At 37.6% G+C, this 12,988-nt stretch overlaps 1 protein-coding gene across 3 annotated transcripts in view; it reads left to right on the top strand.

Annotated features, from left to right (window-relative positions):
- Positions 1-208: 208 nt before the first annotated feature.
- Positions 209-12,988, top strand: part of pdlim2 (PDZ and LIM domain 2 (mystique)) — a 32,439-nt gene continuing 19,659 nt past the window's right edge. The window contains exons 1-5 of one of the 3 annotated variants that reach the window (XM_041999982.1): positions 209-408; positions 628-653; positions 7,418-7,544; positions 9,323-9,474; positions 12,282-12,351. In XM_041999982.1, the coding sequence (XP_041855916.1) occupies positions 7,452-7,544; positions 9,323-9,474; positions 12,282-12,351 (315 nt within the window). In that variant the 5' untranslated portion in view covers positions 209-408; positions 628-653; positions 7,418-7,451. Of the gene's footprint in view, positions 409-617; positions 654-7,417; positions 7,545-9,322; positions 9,475-12,281; positions 12,352-12,988 lie in introns of all 3 variants that reach the window. The other 2 variants (XM_041999981.1, XM_041999980.1) reach the window with 2 other exon arrangements.

Below are 12,988 nucleotides of genomic sequence, written 5' to 3'. Positions count from 1 at the left end.
GAGTTTGACATTATGACGATTTAAACGGTTTTATTGATACTTTATGAGAAAAAAAAATGTCATCTTTTTCAGCTTGACATGTTTTGACATTTAGTTTTTAAAATTGTTGACTAATGACGGGCCAAATAAACCTGCGAGGCCAGGTGAAAGATGCTGGCTCCAATTAATTGCAGCTGGGGCTGCTGTTGGTGTCGCACGCGCTGCTCCACTCTGTCAGCAGGTGGCGCGTGGACGCACATCTCGGCCGTTTCTAAATTAATAGCTCAATTATCTCTGCAGCAGCCTCCTCTCCTCCCTCCTCAGCGACGCGACACGCCTCTGGTTGTTGCCTCTGTCAACCTTTTTATTTTGGTTACGGCACATGGCTCCGCGACATAGTCCTTGTTGTAGCAGTGCGCGCGCAGTCAGGTAGGGTTCGTGCGTGCCATCTTTACATGCAGATGAGAAAAGGGATTAGCTACGTTTAGTTGTTCTTGTATTTGACAGAGGAAAGTTGTTAAAGCTGCTTAGTGCTTTGTGTTGTTCGTGTTTTGATACAATAGTTGTCAGGCTGAGGTGAGCTGGGACCTGCTGAGTGTTGAAAGTTTTTTCTTTCTTTTTTTCGCCGCCTGCAATAGGTGAAGAAAGCAGCTTAAAGTACATCTGTTACCTTGGTAAGTGGATTCAGTTAATAGAAGTATCTCAATGCCCATGAATCATCCGAGATAAGTGAATTTGATTAGCTGGACGCAGCTTAATTAATTACTCAGCATCTTTGTCTGCTGGGCTGCACATTTCTTATTTTATATTCGTGGGTTGACCTGTATACAGCAGTTTTAAATGTAGCAAACTCTAATATTAATATTATTTATCCTGTTTTATGCCTATAAAAAGTATGTGAACTTCGGACACTATACTGAAGGCTCATTCATATTTTCTGCACAGTCAAAGTGTACAGTACCTAAATATAAGTTGTTCTGACTAATGATACATGATAAAAGTGGAAATTGAAAATAAGTCTTACATTTAGGCTCCAAATTGAGAATAACCCTCAAGCACCCCCTGGAGACTTTCCATTAGTCTTGTATTCAGGAGAGAAGTAAAGGTAAAGGCTGGAGCAGTCACAGACCTCAGAAACACTCACACATTTATTGATCAGTTTGTTGGTTTTTTTTATTTAATTTTTTTTTCTTTTCTCAGTTCTCCTTAAAGTATCCTGTTCAATGGGATTGACTCTGAATTAACTAGTCCACTTAATTTACAAAACGTGTGGACAAAATATCTAAACATGGCTACACTCCCCGATTTTCAGTTCACCGAATGTGTTTAGAAATAAATAGAACTGGATATGAGCCCAGTAGATGGGGAAACAATTTGAAGTGTTTTAGAGTACAACCCAGAACAGTCACAATGAAACCATCATGTTCTTTCATCTCCAGTGTTTGAATGTATTCTCCATTGTAGCACTGCTCTGCTGGCCTGGTGTGCATGTCCTACCTACCCTCCTCACATTGTGTTTTGATGGCTTTGCTGCTTTTTTACACAGTGAACACTCAGGAACCAAAAGTAGACCACTGTAATTTTGGATGGAGAAAATCAGTAGCTTTTCAAGAAAACGGAGAAAGGCCAACTCTTTATCTTCTCACTCAAATTTCTTTTGTTTTGCAGTTGTGGTAAGGTTTCACCACCAAATATTTTTAGCCTTGTGTCTGAGTTTTACATTTTGTTCTTCTATAACGGGCAGCTTTACTTTGTCATACACATATACTCAGGAAGTTGGTGTTAGTCTGAAAGATGAAGGATTTTCTTTTTGGATCACATAAGTGTGGTTTTTTAATTTTAGGAAAGGCAGAGACTGTTTTGACTCTTGTTCCTTTCACTTAGTTTTGTGGAAATTTGTGAGAATATGTTTCTTTCATTATCAGAAAGTGTTAAGCAAACATTAGTTGTGTTCCTGCCAGGTTTGCAGTTGCAGCATGGTGCATGTTATGAAATACGTTTTTTGTTTTTGCCACCGCTTACCAAAAAGCAACACGTTAAAGAGGATGTGGTTTGGCCTTATTCTCTAGAAGTAACGTGAGATGCATTCAGTGTGAACAGTAAGATCTGTAAATCAGATGCAAAGTGATGAGTAGAGTCAACACTTAGATTCACAGAGATGAAGAGACACAATTTAAAAGGAGACAATGTTTATCACTTTGCTGCACTGCTACAGTGGACAAAGACTGGCAGAAAGGGATGATGTATAATTTTAAAGTCTGTTGTACTGCAGTAAATAAGTTTATTAAAATACTTTGAAGGTTATTTTACAAGAAGAAACCCATTGGAAGGATCCACCCTTAAATTTCCTCCTGTCAAGGGAGTAACCCACTAAAATTACAGGTATGTTTCAGTACGTCAGTAATTTGATGACTGATGAGTAATTAAAAACAGTCACAATAAACAGCAAAATGTCTCATGGTTTCACACCCTTTTTTTCTTTTACATCATCAAACATTTGTTATTTGATGTTTTCTCGTCTCCTTAGGGACTGCAGCTATATTTGACCATATGGGTGTGATTTAGAGAATGAAATAACTTGATGTGCAATCTATTAGGTCCAGAAGCTTGCTATTGCATTCCTTTCCCTTTTATCAAGAGGGTGTGTGTCCAGGTAGGTGTTGACCTGACAGTGTACTGCATAACAGAGGATAGAGTCAACAGCAGCAGACTGCATCGCTGACATAGCTCGTGGAAAGTTTACACTCATGTTTAGCGACAAGTGAGAACCTTGACAAGTGTATGATTCATAACAGGAGTATTCCCCTGAAGCTATAGTAGTTCATCTAGGAGTGTTTCTTCACATCAAAGCGCTGTCAGAGCTCTCAGTTCAGTGTGTTGATCTGTGTTCATTGGCCATTGTTTTTATATTAGCATGTTGGAGATCCAGTGCTTGTTAATCTTGACTGAATGCGTTTTGACAGAGTTCAGGGTGAGGGAAGTCTCTTAAGGAGAGATTATGAGTTTATGCATGTGGCCAGTTTAATATGAGAGCTATCTACTTAGGGGATCTAATGCCATCCACCTTGAATTAAAATTTTATTTCCTGTACAGTACATATGGTAACAACTTGTTTTTCCACATTTAATTCCTTGTTATAAATGAGGTGCTAATCCTCAGGGTTGGCATTGTTAAATGCAATGAGTTTCCTGCTATGTTTATTGTTTATTTAATGGTTGGTTATAACACAGCATGTTCTTGAACAGTATTTTTTAAAAAATATTGTTTTCAAAAAGTACTTTTTTTCCTTTTTTACATTATGAAAGACTCATTTAACTGTAAACACGTTCACTGGATGGAGTTAGTGTGGCATAATGCTGATCAACGTTAATAACTCATCAAAGCAGAGGCATAACTTTTGCCACTTTCGTAAATTACGTACAGTGTTCCAGACTTGTGCTAGTAGCTTTCACTAATTTTTGCTCAAGCAGTTCATAACTGCATGGATAACCATGCAAAATCAAAGACTGCACATCAAATAGATGTGTCTGTTCACTGTGAAAATATGGTTTACCTTTACTCTGAGAATATAAAAGCCCTCATGTGACATGTTTTTATACACTTTCAATTTAACAGTAAAGTCAAAGTTTTAGAAAAGCCAGTGTAGTTATGATTTTGGTAAGATGATATCCATTTTTAGCTGAGTAAATTGAACTCTGAAAGTTGTCAGCATGTTGTACTACTAGAGGCCTGTTCTTCCCCTTCATAACTCCTGTTTCTGTTTTTGCCTGTAGGAACAATCTTTCAGACATGACAAGTGCCAAAAGGCCTTAAACATGTAGAGTACATACATGGCAGACTTGAACTTCCCTCAGAGAGCAAGAATGTCCCTGTGAAAATAGTGAAGTAATGCTGCATTTGAGGACACCTCAAAATTTCTGCTCCCAGACTTGGGGAAAGTCAAGTAAAATGTCACAAGAAGTCTAATTTCATAGTAGTGAGCTTGGTAAGTTTTCTAAAACCTCGGGTTCTGTACTTGGTCATTTCTCAAACAGCGAGGCTTATGCAGTAGTTGCCAGATCTTTGTTTTTCCAGCAAATGCAAAACAAATATTTGTCTTGTTTGATCCAGTCAAACATAGATGACACTCATAAGTGGCAAAGCAACCCCAGAGTTAGCTATGTACCATCCTCCAAGATAGTAAAGCTGAATTTTTGTCTTTTACTTATCGTTTAAAAACTATATCTGAAAATTGAATGATTAACAAATGAAAGTGGCCTTTTGTATTTAGATATCAGAAGCATCATATTAAACTTACATTTATAAGTTTTATCCCTTGCATGCAAGTGTTTCCATCATATAGTCAAGCTGTCTACATGAAGGAAAGACCCTGTCTTGTTCTACAGAGCATGATTTATACAGATGGAAAAGGAGAATCACAAAATTTTACCCAATATAAAGGAGAGAATTTCTGAAGAGGCCTGACAAGGAAATCATATCTTCCACAGTATCATCAGAGTACAGATACTCCTGGTAACAGTGTAAAAAATATGTGGATTCAAGGAAGTAGCACAAAAAACCCTCGTTCTCATTAGAGATTTATGATATAATAAATGTTTCTGAATTTTTAAAAAAATCTTATCGTGAATATTATTCAAAAACTGATGAGACTATATTCGCTTGATTTATGTAGCAGACTCACATCTGAATATGGCCAAATAAGAAGCGTATTTGAGAAATTATGCTGCCTCTTGACATCTGTCAAACATGACACCTCACTGTTGGTCTGCAGGTACACGATAAGTCATAACGCTATTCCAGTTCTCCTCATACTGGCCTCCTGATGTGCAGCTGAGGATGGACTACAATAGAAATGACTTCATGAATAGAATTCTCGTCATTGTGTTGTGTGCGTTAAATTGTGCTGCCAATTGATTTGGCAGCAAAAGCAACTAGATGTCACCAGAAGAGAATTTACCTTTTATGTGTACTGGCAGCTGCCCAACAGCATCTTTGTGGGATAGAGTGGTTTCATCAGTCTGTGTTCAGCACTTTGCTTTATGTGAGCTGCTGTGCAGTCTGTTATAAGCTCATCAGTCAGCCACCAATTAAGCAGAGCCCATGAGTGGGCCACTTATCCTTACTACTACAGTGTTGTTTCTCATATGTTGCCTGTTTAGCTCTGCTGCATCCTTTCATCATGATGTTCACTATCCTTTTTATGATGAGAATTAGCAGGGTGCTTGGCTGCTAATGTTCACTGTATTGGAAAGGCTGCGGAGACTCATGGAACTAACTGAATCTCCTAAAGGCTGGGAAAATTTTGAGGCGGCTGCTCTCTGTCATTATCTCAGCTGCACTTATTTCTGCAGGCCACAGCAATTAAGAGACCCTAATGATGGTGAGTCCAGTTAATTGGCCTAGACACTTAATGAGTAAGTAGGTATGCACTGTTTGTCCCAAACACTTGTGGAATGTGCAGACAATAAAGTGGGCCAGTGTTTGAAGGGATGTAAGAAAGTAGCGTTGCTGCTGTCCCATATCTATGAAACCTGTTTGTCTTACTTACGTCTCCTATTTTAAGGAACTCTAATAACTGTATTAAACGGTTAAGTAATCATTGACAGGCCTTTTATTGCTTGTTTACAGAGACATTGATTAAGATCATAATTAACATTCCCCATGGTTACTTTGCTTGTATACCACATGCTTGTACATTGCTTGATAATGGGTATATTTTTAAATATTGTAGTTTGACCTGACCTTTAAGTTGTAAACTAGTGATACTCACATCATGTAACCAGATGAACAAAGGTCCAATTAACATCTGAAGCTAAATGCTAATCTGCTTCCATTTTGTTACAATAGAAAGATATGCTGACTTTACATCAAGTTAAGGTTTTGCATTTACTTAAGAAGATTAGATTTGAAAAACTGCTGTGGTGTGAGCCCAGAGATGCAGTCTATACTTAAAATGGCTAATGTCATCATCTGTGAATGCACCTATATATTACTTGTTATGTCTTTTTAAAATAAATAAACCAGTTCTTGGGAAAGTGATCACAGGTAAAATGTTAGGGTGTGTTTGCATTGTGCAAGTGTTCCAGTCCATAAATATCTTGAATTATGTTGTAAATGTGTTAACTGTGAATCACTGAGTTTGTCTGATGGCTGTAACTTAGCCATCAGACAAACACTTGTACACTTGTTGTATTGAAAGTTGTGGAAAATGGTCCTTAAACACCTTTGTCCTTTTTACTTAGAGGGACATCAGTGTCAAGTTTTACAACCCAGACTTTTGTATCTCACAGACAGGAGCTTCATCATTTAACATCTTGTAATTCTGTTCATACTGAAGTACAGTAATAAATCAAGGACAGCCTGTATAAAAGGAAAAGAGGAATTTAAATCAAGCAAAATCTGCATGCCACACACACCGCATGAACTATATTTTTTACCAATCATAACTGTAATGTGTAATAATTTCCACTCTGAGCAGTGATTAAAGCCCTCCGTGTGGTTCATCTGTTTCTCATTCATCTTTTCATGCAACCTTCCACATTCCTGATGGATAAAATTGATCTACGAAGGCATGACAAAATCTCGAGACATTTTTTTCACAATAGTGCTAAAATAAAATTAACTTTTCACTTGCTCCATATCAATAAATAAGAACTGAAGTTAAGCTGTGAACACGTGAGTTGTTAATTCTAGTGAAGACTAAGTGTGTCTATAAGAAACCAAGCAATCAAGTCTTTGTTGGGTTTGTCTAAATTCTGAATCTACAGTGATTGGAATTTAGACACCAGATTTATAGTGATGGATTCATAAATATACAAAAGACTTTGAGGAGCACAGAATCTGTAAATAATCTTGCAGACCCTGGCCATATAAACGGCTAAACAAATCAGCTGAACAGCTAAACAAGTTTGTTTCTGTAAACTGCTATGTATGCATGTCTGGAAAAGCTACCATATGTGATGCATGCCATATCAAAGTAAGCCATTGTATAATCAATCCATATACATTATGTATATGTATAGATGGGCAGTTAACCACAATAAAATGCTTAGATCCCTGTGCTCTATGTTTTCATTACATTTTGTTTATTTGTTTTCATTGTATTCCAAAAGCATTTGGATTTAATCAATCTCTTTGGCTCTGCAGGCAGTTAAGCAATGTTAGTCATGTGTCTTTGGTTTCAGATTCTTCCCATTCCTATTTGATGTGGTTGCACAATTCATGTCAAAGGGACTTAGACCAGTCAAAGTGAAGTGGTGCTGGAGATGAAAGGAGACTCATGCAAATGTTCATTGTCTTCACCAATTGGTCAAATGTTAAGCCTGACTGGCAGAAATATGTGGTTGAAAACATTCAGCCTAGATTCAGCATAGATATGTGAAGGTCTGAGCTAACACTCATAGTATCATATTTTGTCTTATTTCTTTTCTTTTTTTAGGGATTTGACTAGAAAGAGTTGATCTGATCCCTCAATGGCACTAACGGTGAACCTGATTGGCCCTTCCCCATGGGGCTTCAGAATATTAGGAGGAAGGGATTTCAAGAGGGCCATAACGATATCCAAGGTACATGTGAAGAGAAGCATTTTTCTTGAACCTTGCCACACTTTTCTCAAACCATATCCTCTGTTTTTACTCAAAATACAACTTGTAATGTGTCATGCAAAGCAAACTTCCTAACCACCTATCTTTTCTGGTCAGTGTTCAAGTCTGTGTCTGTGTTGTACCCATTTCCTTGTCTACTGAACCTATTAGAATAAAGTGGAAGTAAACTGCATTAGAAGGAAACCACTGATTACAGTTACAGTGGGAGGTGAAGGGTTCCTGATCTTGTTTGTTCATTGGTTTCTGTGCTACTGCTCGTGTATTGCCACGTGTGTCAGAACGGTTGTTACTTAAGCATGTGCCTGTTGTTTTTACTGACCATATTTTCTCAGTCCCTGTTTTAAAAGAAAAAAAGTTGGAATACAAGAGGTGGAAATATTATTTCTGTAGGCAAACGCATCCAGGAAACCTTGCTCAGACAAACTTCTGCATGCCAGAGACACCCTGACCTGCCCAGTGCACATCCTGGTATTACAACACAATTTTTTTTTTTTCTTTTTTTCTTTTTCCCTTTTGTAGCAAGACTCCCCCAGTAGCTCCTCAGACCATTAAGAATAAATTATGGCAATCTATGGCAGGGTACCAGTGCTTCAAACAGCGTGAAGTTGTATTTTAACAGCTTATGCTGGAAAAACAGGTGTGCTCATAAATAATTGGTTTTAATCAAATTTTGCTGCTCTTTCCACTAAACAACACCAATGTATTGTTTAAAACATTAACTTTGCAGGTGACAAGAATCTGTTGTGAAAGACCAGCTTCATCACAGACTTGGTTTAATCCAGCTTGAGAAACAACTTTTTTTACCCCACCTCTGGATATGCAGCTATGGCTGGAACATCCCAAGGGATTGGCATTCACTCAGCAATGACATGGATGCCCTCTTTTTATTGCTATTGGCCTTAAAGATGGCTTACCCCTGTTCTACTTTGGCACAGACACTAGAAAATAACCCCCAACTGATCTTAGTTTATGTGAAATCAGGCGTATCTTATCAGACAAGGCATGCACTATTGTGGGTCACCACAGCAATGCTCATTTGCCTCTCAAGTGGGCTCTAGACGTGGCACCTCTGCCCTCATACTTTGTGTAACTGACCGACAACCAACCTGCTGACTGGCATTCTCTCTGCATCACTTTCCACCTAAACAGGATTTAATCTTTGCTGATTGGCTCTATTTATTATTTTGTGCATTTAGTTTTTTGTCTTTGTCTGTTTTTTTAATTTGTAAAGTGAACAGTATGACACATACCGTTCCAATCTCTTAAAGTTTAAGCACATTAACCTCCCGCTTTAGTTTCAGGTTTGTGTGACTGTGGTAGTGGCCTAGATGTTATGTTTTGACCCATTACTGAGGAATTCCCTCTGATGTGGTGGTGTAGCACAGTGCTGAAGCTGGCTGCAAAGGTCAGGCCCCTTTAAACCATGAAGTTTTGTCACACTTACAATTTCTCCTTGAGCATCACAATTGTTTATTATGTGGGCCAGCACTGTCTTGATCCATGTGTTTAGGTGGGCAAAATCCTGTTACATGTGCTGGTATTTACAATAAACACTCTTAAAATGAGTAGACACATTTGGGTTGGAATTTGAAACAGCTCTTGACATTTTATTTTTCATTTACTGTGTCAATCACTATTAGCTTGTTCACACTTGGACTATACTTAAGTGTTTATGCTTAGCATCCCTAAAGGGTTAGGTTCAATAAGACATAACTAAAAGTCATTCCTCTGTTTAACAGGTCAACGGGGGCAGCAAAGCAGAGCAAGCAGAGCTACAACCTGGAGATATAATATTGGAGATCAATGGGGAAAACACAGCGGACATGCTGAATGTGGAGGCCCAGAACAAAATTAAGAACTCAAAGACCCATCTGCAGCTGGTGGTGGAAAGGTATAGGGACATGCCAATCTGCTATTAGATAAATATGTGTACTACAATTACTTAAAGTTTTAATTGACTTTTTTTCCAGTTTCATATTTATTTCTTTAATTATTTTTTTTTAAAGTGTAGTATAGTGTTTAGCAGATATAAATATCTTCTATGTCCCTAATTGTCTGTTTGTTCCAAGGCCACAATCTTTTTACGCTGCTTTTAACGCTATCAAACAAGCACTGAACAAACAAAACAAGTGATTGTAATCAGGGGAAATGCCAGCATGTATGAGAGCCACACTGTTCCCTTCCCTGGTCCCTCCTAATAAACTTTGTTTTGAGATTTTCCAAGACCTTGTTTGGATGGCAGGTCTTTGGCTACCAAAAAGCTTCTCCTTTAGGCCAGAACTGCTGCTGGCTGGCATTTTGATTAAAGGTACTCCCTTAATCCTCATTTGGCCACTGTTGCTCCCTCTTTACTTTGTTTTTGTTAAATAAAGTCTCCCTTTCTTATTTCATGTGCAAGCATTCACACACATACCCTTGCACACGTGTTTCCACGTATTTCCTTCTCGGATGTCCTATGTCCATGTGAGTGAATTTTTCCCTTCTGACCTCATGTCTCCCACCAAGCTAGAAACACCATTTATTTTTTGTCTGTCCAGTACAATGCCACTGTGTAGATCTGCTGTGTTTTTAATCCCACTGTTAGTTATTGGTGGTTTTCAGCTCCTGAGACTCTGATTCACCTCACACACTTCTGTCCTGATGCAACTCCTCAAGCATATTAACAGTTTAACTCATTTCAGTCATACTTTCAAGAAGATGGTAATTGAGTGCCAGAAAGCTATAATGCCTACTTTGTTCTTTGCTAAGGGAGCGCTCTTTTATTTTCCAGCTAAGCATCTGTTTGGACTTTGTCTCAAACCAGCAGTGACGGGGGTACTGGTTGTGATCACGATGGTGTTTCTCATTAAAAGAAGCTGACATTAACCCATCCCAAGAAAAGAAAAAAGTTTTTTTTTTTTATCTTTCATCTGTTGTGATATCCTAATTATTAGTTGTTTGCAAATCCACCAACACATTTATCCCACGCTGTTATTCAAAATATACTCGGTTAACAAAGCAGCTACACTATCGCTGTCTTAACCCCAAAGTATTTTTATCTGACTTTGTTTGAAACGTCTTGTTTAGATTTCATGGTTCATTGATGCCTTGTGTATGATGTCATGTTGACCGAAGCATTTGCCACTTTCTGATCTTTTTCCGCTGTGTAATGGAGGGAAGAGTCAGATATTCCTGGGCGGAGCAAAGCTATGCTGGTACAGCACAAACATGGCTTGTACTATCTATCTATTCTGGTCTGATGGATGTTTCATCACAAATGTTTTATTTCTGTTTTAATTGAGGACGAGTGATATTTCAAACGTTTCGACACACTTTGCGGTTAAATATAATGGGAACGTGTCTTCAAACTTTTGACTTGTACTGTACATGTAAAACAATGAGACTTATAAAATGTATTTGTTTAGTTGGCAGTATTATTGAAACTTTATCAAAAGTTGTGGTATTCTTTTTTTGGGATGAGGGTAAACAAACTTTACAATGTGGCATCCAAACAGAAAAAGACTATAAACTCAGAATATTAAATTTATTGATTGATTGACTGATTGTCCCGCTTCCATAACATTTTAATTGAATCATCTTAAACTCTGAATCTGAATTTCATCACTTATAGGACTGCAATGAGAATTTTACATTGCACATTGTTTTTGGAGGCAGGTAATTCCAGGTAGCAAAGATGACAGCAGTGAACAGCTTCAAGTGCTGATTTAGGTCAGCTTTACATATTTTTAGTTTAAAGTCAGCATTTTTAAATCAAATTCTTCTGAAAAGAAACCTATTACCTGATGTCCCTGATTAAAGTCTAGACACCTGATTTGCTCTTTGGCTAAGGTTATTCCTCTTTTAAACATTCTTTCATCCTTCGCTCTTTTGATATACATGGTATAGAGTAGAAGTTTAAAGCAAACAGTGGTCATAGTCAGTATTATGGTTTCAGCTTTAATCACAGAGTTTTTTCATGCCTACAGCAGGTCATGGAGTAAATGTGTCACACAGATGCTGTATTAATTTTTTGTCTTCTTGCCTTCTCCATACTGTATATGGACGCAAGGCCACAAGAGGTGTGCCTTCTGGGTGATTTACCACAGGCATTTCAGCCTTCCTGTGTGCCTGTTTTCCTCAGACTCAACCATGGAGGTTGTTAGTCTCTAGTCTTACAGCCAGAGAGCCACTCCATGTTTGCACTGGCATTCATACTGCTCAGATTTTTCCACTTCCAAATTCAGTAATTGTATTGCTTAGAATCTGTTTTCTATTTAATAACAAAAGGTGCAGGAGAGGTGGGAGAGTGAGAGTTCTTTCAAAGGTGGAAACAGGGTCTGCAATACTCATCTTCATCAGTAATCTCCAAGAATTAATGTCAACATTTGCCAGAGCATTAAGCAAAAGGGATATCAAAAAGGTTTGTTTTTACTAGCTCGCACTAAGAATAAGGTTCACTTAGACTTGTGAGCTTTTAGAAAGTGGATTACTTTTCCATCATTCAGCATTTTCCTTGCAAGTTCTTGTGCAGGATATTCCTTTTAGGTACTTGGCTTAATTGTCTGACATGAACTTCCTTACTGCCACATTTTTTTAATACTTTTTCCCTCTTTTATTACATTAGTAATGGAATAAGACATTTACCCAGATGCATGGCTGTGGAATTGAACTTTTATGTTATGTCTTTTACAAGTTGAATTCTGTTATCTGCCTTTCAAGACCTGAACCTTCCAGTCCTGGACAGACCAATGGCATCAGTACCCCTGAACAACTCACTGGGCGCTTCCAGGTCTGTGCTGAACTGAAAAATAAATGGGTATTATCTTAACTGATCTAGACTGCTGCTTAAACATTTTAATTTAGGTTTTTTATATGATTTTGTTAGCTCACCCTTTTAACCCATTAAGGCCCGACCCATTAAAAATGGTAAGAAAAGTCCAATTTTTAAATAGAGGTATTTATTTGGCCCTTTAACAAAATGTAAAAAAAAAAAAAAAAAAAAAAAATTAACATTTTCCATTTATTACCATGTGATATATTACAAATATTATGTGGTTTTCTGCTTCTGGGTATCAATTAGGGGACAGAAGACAAGTGTCAGATTGTGTTCAACAGGATTTTGAGCAAAGTTTATACCATAAATTGAAGCAAAATGTCTCAGAAACTGTATGTAATGAATATGTCATGTCAGGCTCTTATGGGTTAATAACGTCACTGTTTGTGTTTCTCTTTATATTCTATTATGTAAAGCATGATACTATGTAAAGTTGCTTTTATGTATGAAATACACTATACAAGTGGGCTTGCCTTGCTTTACAAAACCACCTTTTGTTAAATAAGCTAATGGCATTTGCCTTGAAGTTACATTAAGTAAATTACACTCTCTATATAACTGCTTAGGTTTATTTTAACCATATTTATTTGTA

Source organism: Melanotaenia boesemani, chromosome 11, assembly GCF_017639745.1.
Source record: "Melanotaenia boesemani isolate fMelBoe1 chromosome 11, fMelBoe1.pri, whole genome shotgun sequence".
NCBI classification, from domain to species: domain Eukaryota; kingdom Metazoa; phylum Chordata; class Actinopteri; order Atheriniformes; family Melanotaeniidae; genus Melanotaenia; species Melanotaenia boesemani.
Note: the sequence above shows the minus strand (reverse complement) of the source record. Positions and strands in the feature narration are given on the sequence as shown.